Below are 25,362 nucleotides of genomic sequence, written 5' to 3' on the forward strand. Positions count from 1 at the left end.
AATTGAAGAAAATGCAAGGAACACATTTTTGTGCAAACATGTCAACACTCGAATGTGCTTACTGCTAAAGTGTGCTCTTACTGTACTGTAAGTGTGCATAGATTCTGTTCTTACCAAGAAAACATTGGTGAATGTCAGAGAATCTTTGAATCTCTGCGTAAGCAGGTCTTAAGAACATATGTATTCTTAAGAATGGTTGGTGAATGAGACCTAATGTTGTGTGACTTTGTGATTCGTTATATCAATTAATTTAATTCATATTCAGTCCAGCAATATTATGCTGATCCACCTAGTAGTTTGCAAGATTGGCTGAGCACACATACAGTACGTACACACACACACACACACACACACACACACACACACACACACACACACACACACACACACACACACGTACACACACACACACACACACGTACACACGTACACACACACACACACACACACACACACACACACACACGTACACACACACACACACACACACACACACACACACACACACACACACACACACACACACACACACACACACACACACACACACACACTCTCCAAAAACAAAAAATAACTGCCTGTGACCTAGTAATAAAATACATTTAAAAAACAATATGTTTACTTTTATGTTTCCACATGTAGTTGTGCTGATGCCTGCCTTGTTTTAGTGAGCCTGTCTCTACTCAGTTTAAAGCCTGTCTCTACTCAGTTTAAAGCCTATCTCTACTCAGTTTAAAGCCTATCTCTACTCAGTTTAAAGCCTGTCTCTACTCAGTTTAAAGCCTATCTCTACTCAGTTTAAACCCTATCACATGTGAGCCTGTCTCTACTCAGTTTAAAGCCTGTCTCTACTCAGTTTAAAGCCTATCTCTACTCAGTTTAAAGCCTATCTCTACTCAGTTTAAACCCTATCACATGTGAGCCTGTCTCTACTCAGTTTAAAGCCTGTCTCTACTCAGTTTAAACCCCATCACATGTGAGCCTGTCTCTACTCAGTTTAAAGCCTGTCTCTACTCAGTTTAAAGCCTATCTCTACTCAGTTTAAAGCCTATTCCTGTTTAAAGTCTGTTTCTACCCTGTTTAAAGTGAAGCCTGTCTCCACTGTTTAAACGTCTGCTTCTACTCTGTCTAAAGGCAGTCTATTCCATTTAAAACCTGTCTGCTCTCCTCTACTTTGCTTAAAGCCTGTATCTACTCCATTTAAATGATCTCTATTCAGCTCACACATGGAGACTGTGTTTTGTTAGACAGGAGCACAGTGACCATCAGTCAAGCAAGCGCTCTGCATTCTTGAGTTCTCAGATGTTTTATGTCTCACGTAAAAAGAGATTGATGTTCTCAGTGGAGACGCCAGACCATCAACCCAGTTCACTGGTCATCAGACATTTTTTGTAGCCAGCCTCAACGTGGAGCCCTGACATACTGTGTATACAGCAGCAACAACAACAACATAGCTACTGTAACATAACTACCGCACAATCAGCAATAAACACATCAGTTCTCGCCTCATTTAGACAGCAACTCCTAAGGGGGTGTGTTAATTATGTTAATTATGTCTCACTATCAGTATTGCTGTATTGTATCTTGAGTGGCAAACTCTGCAGAAAAACCATGTGAGACGAACTGATACTTGATAGATGCAGATGATGACAGATTTCTGAAGGGATTGCATTATTTTATAGAAACCCAATTTCCCCCCTTCTCTTTAATCTACTGTCTGATTCAATGCCTTCATGCAGGATTAGTCCAGACCCGTGACATAGGGCAGACATACAGACAGACAGACAGACAGACAGACAGATAGACAGACAGACAGACAGGCGATTGGTATGTTATCTGGTCTCCGTTACCCTTGAACACACATAAACACACACATTCTGACCCAGTTTATAGCACAGTCAGTTAATAGACTTCTCAGAATGGAGGTTATTGTGCAACTTTAGCAGGAGCCTCCATATCCAGACAGGGTCTTTGAAGTCCACAGGAGGGCTCCTGCCATTTCCGCCCAGTCGACTGGTCTTGTCTGGAATGGCCAGTGGTGATGGACTGGAACCAGCCGTGAGCGAGCTCTGAGTACTTCCACCGACCTCGGTTGGTGTGTGTGTAGGCTCTAGATGGACTTTGGTTTGTAAAGTCCAGTTTGTCAGGGATCTGGGGAACTTTCACTGAGCTATAACTTCTGGGTGGTAGATATAAGCCTGCTTTGTAAAGTGTGACTGAAAGCTCTTGCCACGCAGGTTTTTAACACCAAAGGCTGCACCCAAGCCAAACCCCTGTGAAAATGTATAAGTGTAGTCTCTTGTAACAGGAAAAATAGCACGAGGGTTTAGGATTGGCAGTCCCACTATTACCTCCCCAGTCCCCATCATCCCTGAAATGATTAGTGTTGATCTGATGTGATTGGATTGAAAGCATAGATAGATTACATTAGCCTGGGAAAGCTGCTTTCATTCTTCTCGCTCTGCATTCAAAATTCACATCCTCCAACGTAAGCTTTCATACCTTTACTGTACTTCTGTGTTGGCAAATGCAATATTTTTGTCCCTGTGTGTCTGCTATAAGATTGCGTTTGGTGTGATGGCAGACATCACACGGCTCTGTGGTTATGACTGAGTCAGCACAAATTGCTCCTGGATAACACCACCTTTCATACCATTCATTTTTCCTCAAACCCACAGCATGTACAGAGGTAGGGCTCTTGTACTCTATTTATAGCGCGCACACACACACACACACACACACACACACACACACACACACACACACACACACACACACACACACACACACACACACACACACACACACACACACACACACACACACACACACGTTTCACAGATGACATGTTTAACAGACATACCGGTTTACAGTACATGTTAAAGAACACTCATGAACTCAAATTAGTCCTGTCTCACCTTTTGACAATTGATTCAAATTTTTTTCCCCTCTTGCTTTTAGTTCAGTCTGAGGTTGCCCCATTGTTTTTGTTTGTCATATCCACTTAGAGGATTTCATGTCATTTATTTGTAATATCCTCTTACAACATTGCTTATTGTTTTATTCTCTTTCATCTCTCTTAACTTTTCGATTTTTGTTTGTGTTTATGTGTTCTTTATGTGTTTTAAAGTCTTGCTTTTATGGATTATGATTTAATTATGGTTGTGTTTTTTTGTCATCTGACTCAAATGCCGTTGTTGTTAAATGTACTACATATAAATAAAGGTGACTAGACACAGCATAGGCCTAATGTTACGTCACTGTATTTTCTCATCTTACCCCTCATCACCACACCCTCTTATTCAAGCTAGTCTCTGGTCTGCTTCCCGAGTCGACCCCGCCTGTCCACAAGCCATCTGCACCCATTCCTCCTCCTCCCAGTCCCTCTCTGCCCCTCCCTAATGTCAATTGGTATGAAGCCACTTCTAATGTCATAGTGTCACAAGTCGCCCATTCATTTTACAGTTTGGTTGCTGCACATGATCTACATCACTATGGTGTTCCCCCTGGAAAGTGGTGGCAGTCAGCCCACATTGGTAAATAATGGAGGCTTTGTGTGGTCACTGTGTTCCTAATGCTGCAATGTAGATAATTTATCAGTCTGCTGGCTCCCTCTTCTGGCCAATAAAGAGAAGTGAGATTCATCAGCGGTGGTGGGAGAGGAAAGGGTGACCTCTAGTGGCAAAACATGGAATTGTAACTGCCGACTGGAATTTTAGGAAGGCTTGTGTTGTATCTAGTTTTTCATAACGTCATTACTTCTTGACATTTCACCGAGGCATACGGTATATGATGGTATTTGTGTAAAATTAAAGTTTTTTTACACGTTTTTTTACATAGACATTTTAAAAGCTGAGCTGCTGGTAATGGAAGTCATTGTAGCATGTCTAACATTAACGAGCTGTGTGTCTAACATGCAATTAGCCCAGGCAAGTCTTTTTTAATGGTGATCTTTAAAAATAATTCTCTCTTTTTCATTGTTATGCCAAATCCCCACATGTTTATAGTCTCTGTTGGTCTTGGGTGTAGACAGAGTGTAGATAACCACATGTCTCCTCTGATACACATGGAATTGCCAGACATGTTCTTTCACCTGACTGGAAGGAGTTTCACCAGGAGGGCATAATCCATATGGATGCAAACCCCAGTCCCCATGGGGTGGGTGGTACCCCTGCGCCACCCGGACGCCCCTACTTAGAGAAGTTTTGCTGGGTTTAAATATTTATTTATGGCCCATAGAATAATAGAAATAAGCGTCTTTCTTTCATAGATTTAGCATAACTTGCTGGAAGGACCCCATGACACTTGTTGCCATGATGTGCAAGGCAAGCTGTGGTGGCAGACTGATGGTTGAATAAAATCATGTGGTTGGTTAATAAACTGATTTTGCAGTTGGAAGAAGTAATCGGAACGCAAACTTTATATATATTCTTTATAATTCCATATCTAGTCATATTTAATTGATTAGCTAGGAAGTGACCATCTAATTATCCTTTTCTACCTCAAATAAGTTTTCTCTTCGCTATGTTCCCTGCTGTAATACTTTCATTCAAATGCTAAGAATGTTAATTAGATGCAATGTTGTTTAGACAGATGCTAAGTGTGATGTTTACGTGAAGCACCCAATTGTTTTCTTTGCACTCAACTTGTTATGTGACCGATTTACCCTGTTTGTTGACTAGCGTTAGTGCTATTCACACTGATCTGACACTCGTACTGTAAATTGCTCTGGATTAGAGTGTCTGCTAAATGCCTAAATTGCAAATTGGTGTCATGTGCTTTGCACAGTACACCACCTCAATACAGCATCACACTATCAGTTAAGTCCATTAGAAAGAGTAGTGTCTGTATTTTTACTTTGAAAATCATAAGCAAAGAGTTTAAATTCCTTTCCTTATTAGAAAAACAAGATGTCAAGTCCTTAGGTGAACTCAAATAAGGATCCAAGTCAAGGCACAACGAGTGGACCTAAGGAAGGCTTGTTGAGCTGAGGCCCGTCGGTCACCCTGGTGTTTTTTGTTTTGCTTTTGTTTGTTTAGTTCGTTTTTTTGCCTCAACAGCTTATCTCTCCAAAGAGTATTTGATTCCAGTTGGACATAATTACAGACCCATACAGCGCTCCTATATTTCTTGAATAGAAAATCATACCTTTTGGTATTTCTAAATATTCTGGTGTACTGGTGCATTGTTAACACTGCCCTAGCTTAAATACAGAGTTTACATTTGCAGCCTGGAGACATGTTCTTCTGTGGGTGGCTATTGTAATAGCCTCGCCATGAATAACTGTACTCAGTGTTTTGCTTGGGAGTCATGACTGAGCGTGTTGCAGGATTTCAATGTTATCATTAGCATTTACACTAGCACATTGCGACATAACACATTAACCCATTAAGACCTGAGGCGATAATTAAAAATGTTTTCTGCCATGAGCTTGTATATCTGCTATTTTTGAATAGCCAAAGAAATCTTAAGTGACACAGATGCGTTCCAGGTCTTAATGGGTTCAAGAAACTCATTGGACAGGTAATTCACTAACTCTTTGTCCCTCCACTAAGACAATCTGCTGTGATACACATGCTTGGCAGATGTGTCATGTTAAGTAGCCTATAGCTTTATTTTATTGTTTACTGTGTATGTGTAGTTCTTATCTTAGTTTGCAGTAATATGTATAAAGGTAGTCAAATCACATATTAACAAGACAATACGGTGCCCTATTGGCTGCTGCTTTATTGCTTTACTAAAGAACAATCTACTAGCCATTTTCCCCCAGTTCCAGTTTCTGGTTCAGACAGTGAGGATGAAGATACGAGGATAATATGTCATCATGACTTGTATATCTTTTGTAAGATCCAGAGGTACAGCACATGTGCAGTTAATGGTGGTCTGCAGGGATGATGCTGTTAAGCTTGAGGGCTAGGAGTGCGCTCTTGTGCCATCTGTTGTACCGCCACAATTTCCTAACAACTCAATTTCATCTTAATTTTCACAGCGCATGTGTCGTACCAAGCTCACACACGCTTGCTCTCACACACCATTTCCTGTTCTCTGATATTACTGCACTTCTGTTTTTCGTTGTCGCCTCCCTCTACCTCTGCCTTTCTGTCTTCCATTCCCTGCTGTCAACACTCATGCACTCAACAACAATGCAACTGTCAGCCCACACAAAACTGCACAGAGGTCTTCTAAATCAGGTACGTTACCAACAGCAGAAGCCTCCATTGAAGCAGTTTTGCTTCAGTGGAGTCATAACACCGATCCTTACTAAAGTGATGTGTGGCAAAGAAGCTGAATAGTTGTTGACGTAGCCTGTTTGACACACACACACACACACACACACACACACACACACACACACACACACACACACACACCAGGAGCAGCTGCGGTGACAGAGCAACTGCAGAGAGTGATGGAGTGTGACTGCTGGGAAAATTCCTGGGGGTGGGGGGGCCTCAGTGGTAAAACAGACACGGGTGGGGTTACTGAGCACGGGCAATGGGGGGGTGGGGGTGGGCTCGTCTATTTTTAGCCCAAGCCCAGGACCCTTGTATCAGGACAGCTGTCCCAACCCACATCTCTCTCTGTCACCTGTCAGGAATAGCCAGCCTATCAGAACCCCCATCCCTCTCCTCGGCCCGTCTTCTGGCAAATTCACACACTAAGTTTGTGTGTGTGTGTGTCACACAGGAGTTTCTGCCGGCTGTCCGGCTCTCTCTCACACACTTTGGTCTGGCTTCAAACCCCTTCTGCAATATTTCGGGATTAATTTGGAATACGGGACTTTTGGAATTCCTACTTTGACAGCCAGTCCTCGGAATAGAAGAACGCAGGTATACAGCACAGAAATTGGGATTATCTTTTTGTTTTTTGAGGAGAAGAGGGAGCCTTCCCTGGAAAGTATATGAGAATCTGTGCGGCCTCCAGGTCCCACAGCCGGTACCACTATTTATAGTGCTGACCACAGTTAGCTGACGGGCCTGCTAGCTCTGCCACTTTGCTTGGCCAACTTCACTTTTGTTCTAGCTGAGATAAGCTATGCTATGCTAGCTAATAGCATTTGTGGATCGTTCAGCAACTACTGTTCTAAAAGTAGATTGTAACTGTAATGCTATTGAAAATGTTGGATTTGTGTCACATTCAGTGTAGTGGCAGCTCATTGCTCTTTTCACTTAGTTAAATGACAAAGAAGTATTGTATCATATAGAAGATTCAGTTATGGATATAACCGAAGTGACAGTCAGCATGTATACATAAAGAAACAGCTGCTTATTTCCTGTGTGAAGTGCCATCCATGGGCAAGCAGACTTCCTTTTGTGTGTGTGTGTGTGTGTGTGTGTGGGGGGGGGGGGGGCAACCACAGTCAGGGTGAGGTTTAGAGATGTAACATCTACGCTCACAGAATATGTGGTTGTCGGTTTTCACCTCTGCTCTCATCATAGAATTTCCTTTCTTACAGTAATGTGCAAGTCAACTTGGAAGCTGTTAGGCTACCAAATCTCAAGGCTAGATAACAAACCAAACTTAAGATTTAAAAGTGATTTACATCGAATCTGCATCACACAAATTCTAGATTCTATGTTCATGTTAGCTGGTTAGCAAAATGGGTATGACTATTACTAGATACTAGTTTGTGTGATAAGTGTTAACTATTGTTGCTGAATAATGCATCTAGTATACGATTTCAACCTGCAACATAATGTCAGATAAGGTGTCAAAGCTGAAAGACTTTTTTTCATGGTGTACATTGAAGTGACTGTCTACGCGACATAATCAATTTGTATTGCCTGTGAATCTGGATGGTTCAGTCTATATATTTGTGCACATGAGGAAGCCCTTGTTAAAACTACGAAACTAGAGATTTGAATGACACTCACTGCTGTTATATCAAACAGCATAGTGGAGCAATTCTTTTTGTAGTTGTGAACAGAACGATTTCTGCATTTTGTAGCCGTAGGGGAGAGTTTTTCACACTCAGAATTATTGACTGAATTGTCCAATATCATAAGACTTTGGGTTAGAGTGCTTTTTAAAGCTGTTGTGTATTGATTCGCTCATACATTTTGGGTTCTCTTGTACTGGTGCGCTCCCAAAATGAGTGGCTGAGCAACGTTTGCCAGAACGTGTCACCATACTATATTCAGGTTTACAAGCCCAACCATGACCCTTCTTTGTTTGTGCATGACTGAATGGAAAGCAGTTCTTAAGATGTTTGAATGACTGTGTTACTTCTATTTATGTCTGTCTGTTTTTACACATCAGAAGATATTGAAAAGCTTTCAAAGAGATATCCAGTTTTTTTAATATCTAGGCTAATTGGGAACCTGCTATTGTTTCCTTGACTATGAAGAAGTCGCTTGACAAATCTGTTTTTTTGCTTGTTTTTTTACTTTTTATTCTTTTTCGTTTTTAGAACAGGCAGGTCATTTTGGGCATCATTACATTAAGTTAATACATTTCAAGTATTTTTAACAGTCATTATGTTGTGGGCTATTCAGTCCAGAGGAGAGGGATCCTATAATCTAAAGCAACTTCAGTCTTTTTCTGAAAGTTCTCAGTCTGTTTCTCCTTGATGGTAAAGTCCATGGTAGTTTGCCAGCAGATATTCCAATGATTCACCCCTAATTCTAACAGCATGGTGAACAGGCCTCCAAATATTGCAGAAAAAGAAAATAAGATCAAAAATAATTTTACATACATACAGAAATAAAATAAAATAAATAAAAGATACAAAAAAGTATATAATATAAAATATGATTCAAGTAATATACCTCCACACATAACACAGATTCACATACTCATACCTACATACAGATATATATTTATATATATTCGAACACCCACATCCATATAAAGATCCTTCACAGAATATCCATTTTCATATATAATATCCATTTTAACCAGTATTTATAAAATGTATCCATACAGAGTCTTACAGAGTATGTGAGTTTCTCCATTTCGTATATGTTCTGTACAATGACTATCCACTCCCCCCTCGTTGGTGTTTTTTTGTCCGGCCATTTCCTGGTTATTGCCTTCTTGCTGGCTACCGACAAATCTGTTTTCATAGATTGAGCACACTTGGAAGGTCTTGGGGTGTAGCTTTCCAAATTTGAATAACTGACACAGGTTATTTGTTTGTGTACATCTCGATGGCCTACATTTCATTCCTACTTGGTGTGTTGAACTGGCCCTGTCGACCCTGAGCCACACTCCTTCATGTATCTCCTCCAGAAATAAACCTGCTCGTCAGTGTCCGAGTTCAATGTCCACTGATATTCCACATACAAACACAACACAGGCACGCACGCACGCACGCACGGACAGACAGACAGACAGACACATATTGTTTGTAGCTCCTTCTAGCTCTCACTCTTTGACACATCCTCCTGTAATGTTTCTCTCTCTCACTCACACACATGCACACATGCACGCACACACACAAAATAATGTTTTCCTGTGGATGAGCCAGGACAGGATATGATTTGACCCCCAGTAAAGCTGTTTGTTCTGGAGGGTGATTAGCATTGTAGCTGCTTGTCTTACCCAACCACCAAGCATGGTGCCTGGGCATGGCTTCAGGCAGAGCCCAGGCTTATCCTAGTTGGCACACAAGATACTAGTCAAATGTAATGAGGACAGAGACCTCATACGGCACCTAGCCCAAAGGGTCATTAGTCCTCCTTGCAGGGTTCTTGCAGTAGCCCAGTTACTGCCTGTGAAGACTGGATTTCCTATTCTATGAACGTTTCACTTTGTTGTGTTTGTTTATTTTGTGGTGCATGCGATCATTTTCACCTTGGTTTTTAAATCCTATCCCTCCTGCCTCTCTCTCTCTATCTCCTAGACTTTGTTCATCTCACCAGCCACTGGGCTTCCATACTCTTCTACTACTGTTGGTCCATATACTCCAAGAACCAACTATTTTGGGCTGTTGTGTGGAGAACCTCATCTTTGTATACTTGTTTGTTTGTCTACCCTTTTCCCTTCCTGTACTTCCTCTATTCTTTCTGACCTCCTCTTCCCCTTCCCCCTCCTCCTCCTCACCCCCATCCAGCCCAGCCCATGACATCAGAGCAGCCAAGATGGCATTCTCATCACGCTTTTCCTTCTGGGAACAAAAGGGAAGTGTAGTTTTGATGTTCCACAGAGCATTCTCTTAACAAAGTTAACACTGCACGTGTGTGGTTTTAAGGGCAGTTATGTCTGTGTCATGGAATAACATGGCCTTTGCATGTATAACATCTCCAGTTGGACAGAGAATACTTGGCTTTTATAGATATTTTAATTTTGTGACCTTTGAATTGCACACTAAGAATGAACACTAGGGTTGTTTATTATTTATTACTATTAAGTCAGTTAACAGAAAAGTGCCTTAGAATACATAAAATGAAGCCTGGTGATGGTGCTTCAGAACTGTTATTCTGGGAGAGTGCTCACAGCCAAAATGGCATTTGATTTCATTTTGAAAGACTGCCAGTTTTAGAACAGCAACACTTACTCACTGTACATCTGCAACAATATTTCTCCCTCTGCTGAAAATAAAAGAGAAATATAGATGGTAAATGGTAAAAAAGATATTTCTCATAGCATTAGTTTTCTTGCCACAAGGCAATATATATGTTTGTTTGTGTAATGATAACGAGAGAAAGATTAATTTAAATTCTCCAGCAACGGATCACTTAAAGTATATTTCACCTGTCTTGCATGGTTTTTCATCAGCATGGTGTTGTTTGCTGTACGTTTTTAGATAAGTCTGCAGATTTTCATCCATGTTCTCTTTCCACATGAATACTATAGGTCAAAGACGATTCCAAGCCAGGCAGTAAAAGTGTAAGTCTCTTTCTCAGAGTGGCGCACTAACTACACTTACTAGAGTTTAATGGAATAAGGCTTCACTCACTCAGGATCACAGGTTTCTTGGCATTGGAGTCAGGAGGACAGGCATGGCTGTCAACACCAACTGTCTCATGTCCCTTCGGCTACAGCCCAAGTCTTAGGCTATCTTGTGGATAACATAACCCAGATATCTGCTGTCTCCTCCCCTTGGCAGAACTGATAATTATTCGCACATGCAGCTCTCTTGTCAGGTCACATTGGACCAAAAAAGGGACAACTTTGTAGATAGGTGGAAGAAAATTAGGGCTGCGTCTACTAGCCTGGTTCTTGGCAGTACTGCGTGTCCTTGCTTCTTCCTCAATAGACCAACCCACCTGTTGTTTTAAATAGTGGAGAGAGTTGTGTTCTGCCACTGTTAAGTTTGTTCCATGCCTATTCAGAAGTTTCTGCATTGGATTTATACTGTAATACCAAAAAGTGCTTTCCTTGTCAAAGCATAAACTTTCTCATTAACCAACTGATTTGAACAAAAGCCCCAAAGTTGATGAGCAAACTAATTTCTATGCTGTGGATGCAGTGTCACAGACACTTACCCTTTTTAATTTCACAACAAAAGGCCTTAGGGATAGTGCGGTGTGCGGCCTCTGTAATTGCTTTCTAAATAGTGTAATTGGTTCAGAAAATGATGATGGTTTTGTTATTGGGGGGAGGGGAGGGGGTGTAATCTGTAGCTTTGCATTGTACAATGAGAAGAAGTGCACCATCTCTCTGCTTGGCCCGAGGGCTTGCAAAGATATTTTGTGCGTCTACTAGCTCTGGGTGTGTTGTGCATGCAGTTTAGTTTAGTTTTGTTTGTAGTTAAGAACATTACCTATAAGGGTTAATTTGTACACTTAAACAGTTAAATTAACTCTCCAAATTTGACAGTGTGTCAGTTGTATTTGTGTGAGTTTAGATGAGTGATTACTCTACCTTGCGATTCATTAAGAAATCTATCAAGGCTGTGAATTCCATTACGTTGTCCTCTTTCAGTCAGGCTTTAAGACACAGGCTTCTTCCTACGATATTAACCGTACAGAGCTTCTAGGTAGCGCCCCCCGTCTCTTATAAGAGCCATGGAGCTACAGTACTGTACCCAATAGAGGGAAGATAAATCATTATTGAACCAGGTGATCACTGATCTGAGAGGTTGAAGAGGTTCAGCCTCATTAGTTTGAATTTGGTTTGTTTGTCAAGATTAGGTCTAATCTGGGATTTAGGACTGCTGTCTGTCACAACAGCACCTTTAGGTAGATGGTGATAGCCATTGATTCTTTGGGACATAACTATGTCATTAATACAGGTTTGAGAAGCATAGAGAACTTTGTGCCCACGGCACACTGAGGAAATAGTGTGTGTTTGGGTGTACGTACATTGTTGTACATTGCTGAAGCCGGCAGTCATTTAGAGCTATAGTTAGTTATGCGTTGAGTTAGTCTGTGTCAGCTCTCCTAAACACTTATGCTATCTCACTGCAAACTTCCCTCCACCACTCCTCCTCAAATAAACCCACTGTGTGCTATTTCAGTGCTATTTGAGGAGGCAGATAGGCATGTGCTAAGCAGCTGTCTGACCACTACTGTACTGGCCGACTGTCCAGCCCAGTCAGAGTTGAGCAGAGCTATGCAAGTCCGACTGTAGGTTGTTCTACCTACAATCGCTGTTTTGTCTACATTGTGTAGGCAGCTGACAGGAGTTATTGTTATACCCTTAACCACTTTCAACATGGCATCCCTATTTTGGGCATGTCATTATAGGCTATACACATGGAATTGTGTGAAAATAGCGGATCAAATTAAATTTTGAAAAGTATGAAAGGGCTTTAGTGGTTAATGACATTCAGTGATGTATTGGTCTGCATTGTTGACATGGTGTTTAGAATTTGTTATGTAATACAGAAGGACTGTGAGGTGACTCCACTATGGGATTCCCGGCCTGAGTAAGCTTTAGAACTGTGAAGTTCTCTGCTAGTAGTAATGTGATCTTTTGGACAAGGCTCAGGGGCCCACAATGTTTTATTAAGAAACTCTGATGTCTGCATTACAGCCGATAGTTCCCCCGAGATAGCAAGGATATCAGGTTGCGCTCTGTCGCTTTTAATAATGCATGGGCAAGATAACTCTTGGTAGGCAAAGACACATTCAGCCTAACCACAGTGTAAAGTGTAAAGATCGACCTGTGCAGCGCACTGTCAAGCATGATTGATGATGTTGTTGTAATTGCAAAAGACGCACCACGCGTGTTTACAAATATTGTACATTGGATAAAATATTCCACATTTTTCATAATACTCCTCTGTTACTTTATCATTTCTCATCAAATTGTTTTTCACTGACTGCCTCATGCCCCCTCGCCTCATTCCTCCTCTTTCTTTCCTCTTTCTTTCTATGCGAGTAGTCAGACAATGATACAGCCATGTACAGCCGTGCCCAGTCAGTGCCAGCTCTGGACCCTGGCAGGGGGCTGTTCCGGACAAAAAGTCCTCCACCCACAGAGCCCACAGCCCGGGTCAGAAGTCCCTCTCCACCTAAGGTTAGGCTCCCCTTTCAAGTGCCAGAGCGCTTCAAAAGTCCTGAGCCCACATCAAGGATGGTGGCACGGCAAGCTTCCATAAGCCCTGAGCCTGTCATGAATGGTGGCAGCAAGCCGTATGGTACCATGAATGGGAGTGCAGTAAATGGTGGCTCCAATGGTGATGTCAAGCTAGCGAGTGCCAACCAGCCAGATGTTACAGATGACCAGGGCCTGACTCGCAAGAAGGTGGTGAAGTTGGTACGGCGTGTGGTCAGGAAGGTTCAACCCACAGAGGAGGAGGAAGCCACTGTACATACACAAACCTTAACCAAGGCCCCAGAGCCTGCCAAACCCGCTCCTGAACCACCCAAACCAGTCCCCACACCAGCATCCATGTTCAAGGGACACAAAATGTCATCGTTCTCTTTCAAGCATGACACCATCAAAACAGAGGAGAAAGATGACATTTCGTTGGGTTTGTCCAGTCTTATGGGCAGGGACAGGGGCAGGCCAAGGGATCTCCGTCCTCGAATACGCAAGGACGAGCCAGCAGAAAAGATTGAGCCAGCAGAGACCAAAGAAGAGAAGACTGAGGAAAAGGCTGTCCCCAAACCAGATGAGGTCAAGTCCAATTCCATAAATGCAGTTCCAGCAACAAAGCATGAGGTCAGGTCGTCTGTGGTGCCTGAGACCCCCACCTCAAATTCTGCTGCCAACTCAACTGCAGCACCTTCCAAATTCACTCAAGCCAAGCCTATACCCCGTCCTGCTGGCTTTGTCCCAGCCCCCAAGCCCTCAACCCTTGCACCACCAGCAGGTTTCATTCCAGCACCAAAACCTACACCCATGTCTCCACCTCCTGCCTTCATACCTGGCCCCAAACCCACCACTGCTGCACCTGCCTCCAGTTCCACTGTCGGAGTCAAACCCACCACTGCTGCACCTGCCTCCAGTTCCACTGTCGGAGTCAAACCCACCACTGCTGCACCTGCCTCCAGTTCCACTGTCGGAGTCAAACCCACCACTGCTGCACCTGCCTCCAGTTCCACTGTTGGAGTGAAACTTATCACTACTGCACCTGCCTCCAGTTCCACTGTTGGAGTGAAACCCACCACTGCTGTACCTGCCTCCAGTTCCACTGTTGGAGTGAAACCCATCACTACTGCACCTGCCTCCAGTTCCACTGTTGGAGTCATATCCACCACTCCCACACCTGGCTCCAGTTTCACTGCTCGAGTCAAATCCACCACTCCCACACCTGCCTCGGGTTCCACTGCTGGAGTCAAATCCACCACTCCCACACCTGCCTCCGGTTCCACTGTTGGAGTCAAATCCACCTCTCCCACACCTGCCTCCAGTTCCACTGTTGGAGTCAAATCCACCACTTCATCATCTGCTTCTGGTTCCACTTCTGGTGCTACATCCACCACCACAGCCAGTCCAGCCCCCAGATCCTCCCTCCTTTCCCCCCCACCAGGCTTCATCCCAGCCCGCAAATCGTCCCCTCTCTCCCCTCCCGCGGGCTTTGTTCCTCCCCTTGCCAAGGTTAGCCCCCTGTCTCCCCCTCCAGGATTCATCCCCACTTCAAAACAACCTGTGGTGAAGAAACAAGAGGTACCATTCCCTCAGCATGCACGTTTTTTGGCACTCCTGTGCAAACCATTGTGCTCAGTCGCAGTTTGTAAATGTGTGGAATATAACTGCATTGGTGTTTTTTCACTCACCACTTGTTTTCACTAACAATTGTCTGTAAAGCCACCAATTTTCCATGAAGCCAAATTACTTCCAAATCACTATGGCACTAGTAAGATCCCCAGCAATCTTCGCAATTAATTCTCAGATCAGAGAGTTGTTGAGACTACATTATGATTAGTTTTTTCCTCTCAGATGAACTGCTTTTCCCCACTCTCTCTTTCTCTCTTTCTTTGTTAATTATTCTGTCTCTGTCTTTCTCCCTTCCTTCCCCCTTTCCTTTCTCTCTATTTCCGAACTTCTCCTGAGGTTTGAGGCGTTATCTCATGCAGCTCTTCTCCCTCACAACCTTTTCCTCTGAGACGCTATCCGTGGCATAGACGTTTGCCAACAAAACAAACAAGGAGTTCTATAGCTGTTTTTCTCTCTGCTATCAGCCAGCAAGACCCCACGACAGAATGCACCTCACAAGTCTTGTTTACTGAAGCTAGTCAGTAGGAGTAGAGCCAATTACTGAAGGTGGCTCTGTATTGGGGGATAAGAGTTAAAAGCGGGCCCTGTAGCTGCCATGGCCAGACGCAGAAACTTACCAGATGGCACATACAGTATGGTAAAAAAGGATTTCTTTCCTCCCGGCCTCTCACAGAGATTCCTCAATTACAGACCTCACTGTGTTTTTGTTTATGGTTTAACTTCAACACATGTTTGCTTTCACTGCCACACTAGTTCTGTACGTTTTCGGCTAGGGTTCAACCGCATCCTCTTCTCTGTGGCTTGTTGTTACGGTTAGTTTTGCTGTGCCACACTTTGACTTGGATGACATTTGATGTTCCTTGACTCTGAGGTTTTGCCCATTACCACAGTGCATGGTGTGTTTTGACTTCTTTCTGCATGCTATATTTTTGACCTGGTACTGGTAATTATGTGTGTATGGTTTTTGCTGGTTTCTTCTTGTGATGTTGAATGTGTTTCTGGGACGTGTGTGTATGTGTTGTATAAACTATAAAGGTGAAAGTACCCGCTGGCGTTTGCTCCACTCCCATTAAGAGGCCCACTACTGTGGAGGTATCCTTAAAGAGCACTCCCAACATAACACAAAAGGTGTGTTTGTGTGTGAATCTACTCTAACCAACCATGCATGGGTTTTAATGCAATGAGCTGGATTTGTGTTTGTGAGTGCAGCGATAACTCGAGTAGAGTCGGTATGCCCGTTATCTAGAACATCATAGTGTGTTATTACATCACTATGATAACTAACGGGATGTTTGAAAAGTTGAGCGTAGCCTTAGAGGCTTGATTCTACTGATTCTGGTACCCATAGACATACTGTATTGTAGAGCCTTGCTTTCTGTTACGTGCTTTGTGTGTGGGAGCTGTCACTCAACCTGTTGCTCTGGCCTGTAGGAGGCGCCACTCAGTCCTACAGAGGAAGCTCAGAGGCGGCTGATGAGGATCTTCGCTGCTCCTGTAATTACCCTGCTGTCTGTGTGGTCATCACTTAAGTTGACTCAACATCTGTCTGTCTGTCTCTCTCTCTCTCTCTCTCTCTCTCTCCCCCCCCCTCATCTACTGTACATTCTTCCACCACCACTGTTGTAGATACCTTGACTTCCGCGGCAAGGGTGTTTGCAGCCCCCCTAACATGTCATCTACAGTATAACCATTAAGCCCTCCGAGGCTCCTCCCAGTAGGCTGTTACCATTAGCCACCATTCCTGTCATGCTGTGTTAAGCAGTCTGTATTTAGGCTTGCACTCGGCAAAGAAGGTGTTCGGGGGGCTCCAAACACACAAGTGGCTTGCTTTTCTGAATGGAGGGGGGGGGGGGGAGAACAGGTGGTCTGTCAATGTGACCTGATGCCCCATCTATAATTCCTTCATTCTCTCATACTTTCTCTGTTGTTCTTCGTCTCTCATTCTGTCTCACTTTCTGTCCCTTTTTCTGTTCTTCTCTCTTGCTTCCCCCGTTCCTCTACTTCATCATCTTTGCCTAGTCTTGTGTAGCCAGACGATCGGACGAACGGTAGGCAGATATGCCTACCGTTACTGGGGAACGGTAGGCAGATATGCCTACCGTTACTGGGGAACGGTAGGCAGATATCTTGGGAAATCTAAATTCAATGCAGGGGCTAGAACAGCATAGAGAACTTCCGCTAACAAACCTGCCTACTGCTTTGGAAACCAATCCTGATACTGTCTCACTGTGTCCCAGTATGAAGAACCACCCTAAAGTCTTTGCATTGGTTCTCAGTTATTTTTTGCATCTCCAAATTGATTAGGTGGAGATCTCTGATCGTCAAGCTACGGGAGACTATCTTAGCCAAGATTGTAGCTCACGTTCTCTCTCTCTCTCTCTCGCTCTCTCGCTCTCTCTTTCTCTCTCTCTCGCTCTCTCTCTCTTTGTTCTTGTATCACTTACACAATCTCCCAACATCACTCGGGACCTTAATAACCACCAGCCTCCCAAATTAATTTAAACGGGACCCGTTGGGTTGGTAGCTCATTAATTATCTGTCTGGAGGTGATTTAGTCTTTTCAATTAACAGTGCCCCCCCCCCCCCCCCACACACACACACACACACACACACACACACACACACACACACACACACACTGCATTCTATACTACTGAGGTTTTGGCCACTAGTAATTGAAATATACATGCTAGGCTGCTCTGTGCTACCAATAAACAGGGTCCTAAACCTCAAAGATTTCGTAGACATTCTCAATGTCTGTTATCCATGTTGCTCTCTATATACTGTACATTTATACTGGATTCTTCATCCAATGTCTCCTGTTAAGTTTCTCATCTTGCTTCGCGCCCTATTTGCCCTCCATCAACCTGTCTCTCTCTCTGTCTCTCCATCTCTTGGCTCACGTTGCTTCTGGCTGTGGCTGTCTCACTTTGACTGGTTGTGTGGCTAGCTGGAGCCGGTAGTCAGTGCGTCTGCCTCCATCACAGCCCCTCCCCCCGCGGCCCCTGACTCTGAGTCCCCAGTACCCCTTCAGGTACATCGGCCGCCCGGCCCCTCCCAGGGCGTACTGGCTGGAGTTTGTGCTCGTGTGACGTGCTGGATCGTAAGGCCTGGACTCTTATTCTAACTTTTTCTACATCTGTTTTCCCTGCTTGTCTCTTCAGAAATGTGTTATTTGTGAAGCATTTTCTTTTTGATTTGCTCCGTGGGGTATGATATGAACTGGTTGTGTTTCTCTGACAACAGCATTATTTTATTTTATTTTACTTGGCTTTGTCAGCGTTTCTTTTGTTGCCCATGACTCAACCTGTAAATGTGTGACGCATCGGGGTGGAAAGTGAAACTGATTTAAAGACAACCCCACAAAAGAACTGCATGAGCTTTGCATTGCCCTGTTTTGCATGGGAACTAGAATGGTTCCGCTCTGTAAAATGGCGGTTGCATAATTTGTTGCACCGAGTAGGTGTTGTCTGTGTGAATGAATGACAGTAGATGGTGAGCCTGGTGCATCTGGTCTCAGGGCTCGTACTGTATACAATCAGACCAATGTGTGGCCGTTGATGATTTATGCTTGCCAGTTGATGATGTCAGATCTCTCATCTGTCTGTGATGGTCCTGTGTCAGTATTACCTCACAGACATAGACTCCATTCTTCATTGGTAACTTCATTTTGGCCTCAAACGTTTTAGAAACATTTAAAGCCACACTGACTCAAAATTGATTGATTTACAGTTTTAGGCATCACTAGTCCTAATATCATAATGGTCATAGTAATCAACATTATCCTTGACCACTTATCTTGTCCACTCCTGCCATGGACAATAGCGGCTCTACTGTAAACCGGATTTCTTTCCTGCAGGTTTGCTTGAAAAGACTAAGCATGTAAATCGTCATAGGCCTAACCATTCTCTCCACCCTGCAGCCAGTGACAAAGTCATCATATATGCCGATAACACAATATTTTCCCTTTTTGTTGTAGTGCTATTCATATATATATATATGTGTTGCTCGTGTTTAACTGTGACCTTTGACCCCCACCCCACCTCCTCCTCATGCTGGCCAATCACCAGGGAGCAGTGGAAGAGGACCCTGTAGCCCTACTTCAGGCATCCCACGCTGCAGCCCAGCAACCTAAGGTCTGGCCTGTGCTGTGCCTGCGTGCAATCCGCCCCCCCCCCCTCCCCCCGCCTCCCCCCATGCCTCACCTCCCCGTCACCCCCGCACCCACCCCACCACCCGTGGAGTGCTGTGTTGTTTACTAGTGACTCTCGCTGTGCTTGTGGAGTGAAATGCCGTTCTCCTCCACTCCTGCATCAGATTGCACTGTGTGATTAATTGTATGATTTCACTGATGCCTGTTTGGATTTATATGTGGATTACTGTACAGTCTATTTTTGTTAATGGATGACAAAATTCCCAAATGACCACTCATTAATGCATTAATAATTTTCTTTACAAATGTATTTTCTTCATACTCATATTTTAATTTCCCTGGCGTATGCACTGAACCAAGTTGATCCCTGGTGTTGTGTTTGTGTGCTAGTGTTGTTTTAGTGTGTAACCTCTCACTCATGCAGCCCACCTCACCCAGCCTTTGTGGTTTGTTAGATTGGTACGAAACACCGTGGCTCATCTTGGTTTACCGACATTTCATGTCGACTTCCAGATCTCTCCCCGTCTCTAGCGCTCTTTCACTCTTGCACACACTTGCACACACAGTAAGGCACTCATCATCACATCACCCCTGAAGGCAGCATGCAATGCACATAGTGGACGGTGAGAAGCTGTGGGAGGGTCACAGAGGGCAACACAGCGCAGTGTGGTTTGATGAAACATCTCCACGCAATCTCTCCTATTACGCCAAGCTACTCTCCACTGTGAATCCATTATCGAAACGTCTTATGTGCACCCTTCAACCACTGCAATGCATGTTGTTCACCCTATTGATAGACACTTCCCTCAAAACCTTTGTTGGTATCAGATGTTCAAATTGGCCAGCTTGGTAACCCAGGACCATTTTGTTCAAATGCATGTGTTGTTGGATGAAGTAAAACCACATGGAGACGAGTCAGGTGGGAGTTGCAGTCTGTGTGTATGTGGTGATTGCCCTGAACGCCAGCCGATGTTTGCTGACTGCTACTGGACCGAGTGGTCCAGGCCCTTCATCACATCAAGTGTTTCCTTTAACACTTAACCTGACTTAGGTTTGTGTTTTCTCCCCACCAGGTGAAGACTGAGGAGCAGATTGCCGCAGAGCAAGCATGGTACGGCTCAGAGAAAGTCTGGCTTGTCCACAAAGATGGTTTCTCCCTCGGTGAGTTTTTATTTATTTAACAGAAGTGGTTTCTTCAGACATTGGGAAATTCTGCCTCGACACGTGTCATTCCTACAGTATCCACACTACAATTTCTATTCATCACAAGTAGGGTTGGGATCCTTAAGGATTTTAACGATTCCGGTTCCTTAACGATTCTGGTCCGATTCCTTAAAGGGTTCCATTTAACGATTCCTACAGGTGGTTCCAAATAGACCCTTACAGGTCTGTAACTCCGAGAGTGTACAAATGGAACCAAATCGACCCTTACAGGTCCATTTGGTTCCATTTCTACACACTCAATGGTGGTCCTTTGAAATAAACAAGTTTGAGAACCACCGGTATTGTAATTCGTATAGCAGACGTGAAGTCCACATACCAGCTCTGACAGCGTGATAAAACCAGTTCCAGAAACGGTTGCAAATGTGATGGAACCGATCCCGGTTCCTCAATGTTGGATCCGCTTCCTACAAGTCAATGCAATAATTGATTGATCTTAAGATCTACAATTTTGAGCTGGCATTTATCCCTTATGGGTCAATTTATTCTTCTTTGTTTGTTTTTTAAACTGTGACAGGCACAATACTTTTGCTACTTTGATCTCCCAGCACAAGAATTAAAGTGGGTGGCTTGTCAGAAATGTGTGGCCATTATAATTAATCTACTCAACACTTTTCCTGTCCTGTGTCTCTGTCCAGCCACTGTGGTGAAGACAGAGGCTGGCTCCCTGCCGGAGGGCAAAGTGAAAATCCGACTGGAACATGATGGGTCGTTACTGGATGTTGATGAGGATGATGTGGAGAAGGTAGGCAGAGTGTTGTGCTGTGTGGAGTAAACAACGTTGCACTTTAATCTGTCCGATGTAGCTCATCATTTACCTCAATATTGTGTGTGCATGTTTGAGTGAATCCATGAAGTAAAGTCAGCTTTCAAAGACGATGAGTCATGTTTTGTCATCGCAGAGGTTTGAAAGTAGTGCTACAGGACCAGGTTTATAGGAGGAGACTGGTGTGTAAATAGAGTACAGGGAAGGAGGGAGGGGAAAGGGAAAGGGTGAGAGGGGACCCTGTGCACCTGCCACTCCAATCTGTCTGAGCATGCCCGGAGCAGGCGGTCAGGCAGCCACAGATGGCCACTGAGGACACTGACAGCCGCTGGGCATCATGGGATATGTCTGGAGGAGAGGGCAGAGGTGAACAGGTGCGGGCGGATTCAGCCGGCAGGCTGGTGGCGCCTGCCGTTGCTGAGCCATCTGATCTGACATAGGGACTTTTTGAAAAACCTGCTTCTTGGCACAAAACAAGCATGCCATCACTCATGCTGTCTCACAGACCTTGACTGGAGGTCGTCCGATTTGACAGCAGAGGGACAGACATAAAGAACGCTAGGCCGCTCCCTACCACCGACAAGCAAAGTCGTTCGATTCTCATCAGATGGCGGCGATAAGGGTGACTTTGTGGCGTCAAGGTCGGCGGCAGCTAATCAAATGTTTGAAGCATCTGTTTGATTAAGGAAGTGCAAACTTGGAGCCTGGACGGGTATGGATGGGGGGGGGGGGGTGAGGACATCTGCTTTAATTGCATCAAGTACTTGGCACAAGGGATATTTCTGGTGGCACATTACATCGCTGCATACTAATCTTCTCTCCCAACCTCCTGCTGTGTTTGCTGTTGCGTAGGGCCTGGGAAATATGGTATCCCGTGGGAAGAATCCAGTATTGAGAAATTGAAAGTATTTTAATTCTCATTTCATTGTATCTTTCAAAAGGAAAATAATTCACCCAAGTTCTCTCTTCGCATTCTCTTGTCCCAGAAGTCTTATTTCAGTAAATAACGACATCTAAAACATACATATGAATATTACATTGAATATTGATGTTTGGCCCATAAATTCCTTAAGTCACAACACCTGGCCCTACTACTGCTAAGATAACCCTTGTTGTCCTGTTGAAACTGAAATATCTGGACCCAGGCAGAATGATCATGTTACTTCAACTAATGGCCCCTGAAATGACAGGACCATGCCATAAACCTCAAGTAATGGTCCCTGAGGTTTTTCCCTGGACAGGTTGAAAGATCAGATAGCTGGCACACCGATAACCCTGTACTACTATTAGGGAGGCGTGTGGTTTTTATGTTTTTAATTTAGCATTGCTGTTCCTTCCATATGGTTGATGTTACAGAGGGTCTAACAGTCTCATATTGATCATAAGCTTTTTTTTGTCAACGAAATTGAATAGTGAAGCGTTAATGTTTTTCTAGAGACGGCATTCGTCTTCTTTCCGTTTGTGCACTCAAGGGTTTAGTCTCAGCCAAATAGCCTAATCAATTCAGCTAATGTTATCTGATCACATTAATGTCCAAAACAACAACAGGGAGGATATATAGAAAACCCTTTAAAGGGTCAACATTTCAATGAGTTCTGTATAGTTAATAGCTATGCTATTGGCATGGTGTGTGCATGTGCTGTGTCCAACACGATGTTGACCCTAAAGTAATTTCTCTCAGCCAGCCTTGGCTGTGTTTGTTATTGATATGTCTTGTTGTGTTCAGGCAAACCCGCCGTCGTACGACCGCTCTGAGGACCTGGCCTCTTTGCTCTACCTGAATGAGTCCAGCGTCATGCACTCCCTGAGACAGCGCTATGGAGGAAACCTTATCCACACCCACGCTGGCCCCAACATGGTGGTCATCAACCCCCTCAGCGCTCCATCCATGTACTCTGAGAAGGTGACGGCATGCACGCGCACGTGTGCGCGCGCACACACACACACACACGCAGATAAACTCACACACCAGACAAAATTTAACTATGCAAGTTACAAATATACTGATTTGGCAAAAATGGATAAACATCGGGCAAACATTCGGAAAAAATAGCAGATCTAAACACGCACGTTGCAATGGGTTGTGAGCTTGCAGATGAGCTATTTTCTCTATTTGACGTACTTTACATTGTACAACTTATTTTATACTTTGTAGTATGATGGTGTCATGCAGTGAAACTGGGGACGCCAGGCTCTAAGTGGTTAAAGCGTAGCTTCAGTATTGGTATATCAGCTGATGTTTCCAGAGCCATTAGTATTGGTCAGTCTGAGTCTGTCATTTATTTTGAAAAAACAAAACCACATGTATTTGAGGCTGAGCCAATCGTGCTCAACATTTACAATACAATAATTTTAAATATCAGGTAGTTATTACAGATGATGTGGATTACACACACACACACACACACACACACACACACACACACACACACACACACACACACACACACACACACACACACACACACACACACACACACACACACACACACACACACACACACACACACTTACTATTCCTCCGTATATGCTGTGCCCCTTCTGCCCTCTGACTCCCACAGAGGATTTCTCTCCTCAGTGTTTAGCAGTGAAAGACTTGTTAATTAAAAGAGGAGAGATGACAGAGGAGATAGGCATGGCCTCTGTGCTCAGGTCCAGAAAATGACAATGAAATCCAATTAGCCTAATGAGATTTAGAGGGTTTGGTTCCCGGAGGCATGAGGCCTGTAACATCTACTCAGCTCACAATGAAATGACTCTTTATTAGACCTCGGAAGACACACACACACACACACACGCACACACACACTTAGACCTCGGAAGACACACACACACGCGCGCGCGCGCACACACACGTATGCACACACAAAATCTCTCTATTACAAATTACACATGCTCTAGCTTAAGGCTCATATTGTGGACATGTTTAATCACTGATAGTCAGACATAGATTGTCAGCTGTGCTGATGCAATCGGCTTCCTGTTTCACAAACTAATGATTCTACTGGGTATGTCTCTCTTTTTATTTCTCTATGCAAACTTTTATGTATTTCTGTCTGTCTCTGTCCACCCCTCTGTCTGTTTTTCTGTCGTTCTCGGTGTTCTATCATGTTCAGGTGATGCACATGTTTAAGGGCTGCAGGCGTGAGGACACGGCACCTCACATCTATGCTGTGGCACAGTCCGCGTACCGCAACCTGCTGACCACACGTCAGGACCAGTCCGTTGTGCTGCTGGGCAAGTCCGGCAGCGGAAAAACCACTAACTGCCAACACCTGGTACAGTACCTGGTCTCCATCGCCGGCAGCACCGGCAAGATCTTCTCAGGTGAGCCCCCCGGGAAGAGCAGAGTCAGAGAGAGACATTAAGAAAGAATTTCACTATTATTTCACCAGCTAGAAGTTCGACCAAGAATTTATAATGACTATTCAGATCATAGGTTTCACTCTCTCCCCTGTTATTCTCCAACCTACAGTATAGGTAGACAATTCTGTACTAAATCTATAATTATGGGGGTCCCTGGCACAAAATCATTTCAATTGGAACTAATGGCCTAATCATATGCATATACATATGGGGGTTATTGACATGAAAATGTAGACGGCAGGTGGCAAAGTAGAAATGTGTTATTATTGAGTGAGAGCGGCGATGGGAACTAACTGGATTTGTTTTTGTCGTACGCAAATTGATCACCACTACTGTTTCTTTCCACTGCGGAGGGATTCCACATTCCACACATTCCCCTCTACGGCAAATATCTTTGCCAAATATAGCCGATCTACAAGCTCACAACACTTCACAACGTGACACATTGTGAGCTTGTAGATCTGATATTTTAGCCAAATGTTCGCCCCCCAGAATAGGGACACTTAGGGTTCGTATGGTTAAAGAGATGGAAGAGTCCTGGGTTAAGGCTCCAATTTTCTTGCCACATTTTACAGAAATGTAGTTTGGGCTTGTTTATGCTAAGGTGTACGTTTATGTTTTATGTTTGTGTGCCAATATGTTCATGCTAGAGTGTGTTTGTGTTTATGTTTATGTTTGTGTGGCTCTGCATGCATGTGATGGATGAGGGGAGCCCACTAATGAAGCCCTGAAGAGGAAAGGGGCTAATTATCCAAGCTTATCAAGGCACCCCAGCTCTCCTGTTAAGCTGTAATAGGCTAAA

The 25,362-nt window shown here is 43.9% G+C and overlaps 1 protein-coding gene across 12 annotated transcripts in view; it reads left to right on the plus strand.

The window, feature by feature from the left end:
• myo18ab (myosin XVIIIA b) overlaps nucleotides 1-25,362 on the plus strand; it is a 149,984-nt gene that overhangs the window by 31,888 nt on the left and 92,734 nt on the right. For 3 of the 12 annotated variants that reach the window (XM_084065300.1, XM_084065290.1, XM_084065294.1), the window contains exons 1-11: nucleotides 6,696-6,830; nucleotides 10,055-10,119; nucleotides 10,796-10,830; nucleotides 13,273-15,003; nucleotides 16,090-16,182; nucleotides 16,486-16,548; nucleotides 19,125-19,190; nucleotides 20,281-20,368; nucleotides 21,067-21,173; nucleotides 22,921-23,097; nucleotides 24,311-24,521. In XM_084065300.1, the coding sequence (XP_083921426.1) occupies nucleotides 10,083-10,119; nucleotides 10,796-10,830; nucleotides 13,273-15,003; nucleotides 16,090-16,182; nucleotides 16,486-16,548; nucleotides 19,125-19,190; nucleotides 20,281-20,368; nucleotides 21,067-21,173; nucleotides 22,921-23,097; nucleotides 24,311-24,521 (2,608 nt within the window). In that variant the 5' untranslated portion in view covers nucleotides 6,696-6,830; nucleotides 10,055-10,082. Of the gene's footprint in view, nucleotides 1-6,115; nucleotides 6,192-6,695; nucleotides 6,831-10,054; nucleotides 10,120-10,795; nucleotides 10,831-13,272; nucleotides 15,004-16,089; nucleotides 16,183-16,485; nucleotides 16,549-19,124; nucleotides 19,191-20,280; nucleotides 20,369-21,066; nucleotides 21,174-22,920; nucleotides 23,098-24,310; nucleotides 24,522-25,362 lie in introns of those variants that run through there. The other 9 variants (XM_084065291.1, XM_084065298.1, XM_084065299.1 and 6 more) reach the window with 7 other exon arrangements.

The sequence above is a fragment of the Gymnoscopelus microlampas genome, assembly GCF_963454915.1.
Source record: "Gymnoscopelus microlampas genome assembly, chromosome: 8".
NCBI lineage: Eukaryota > Metazoa > Chordata > Actinopteri > Myctophiformes > Myctophidae > Gymnoscopelus > Gymnoscopelus microlampas.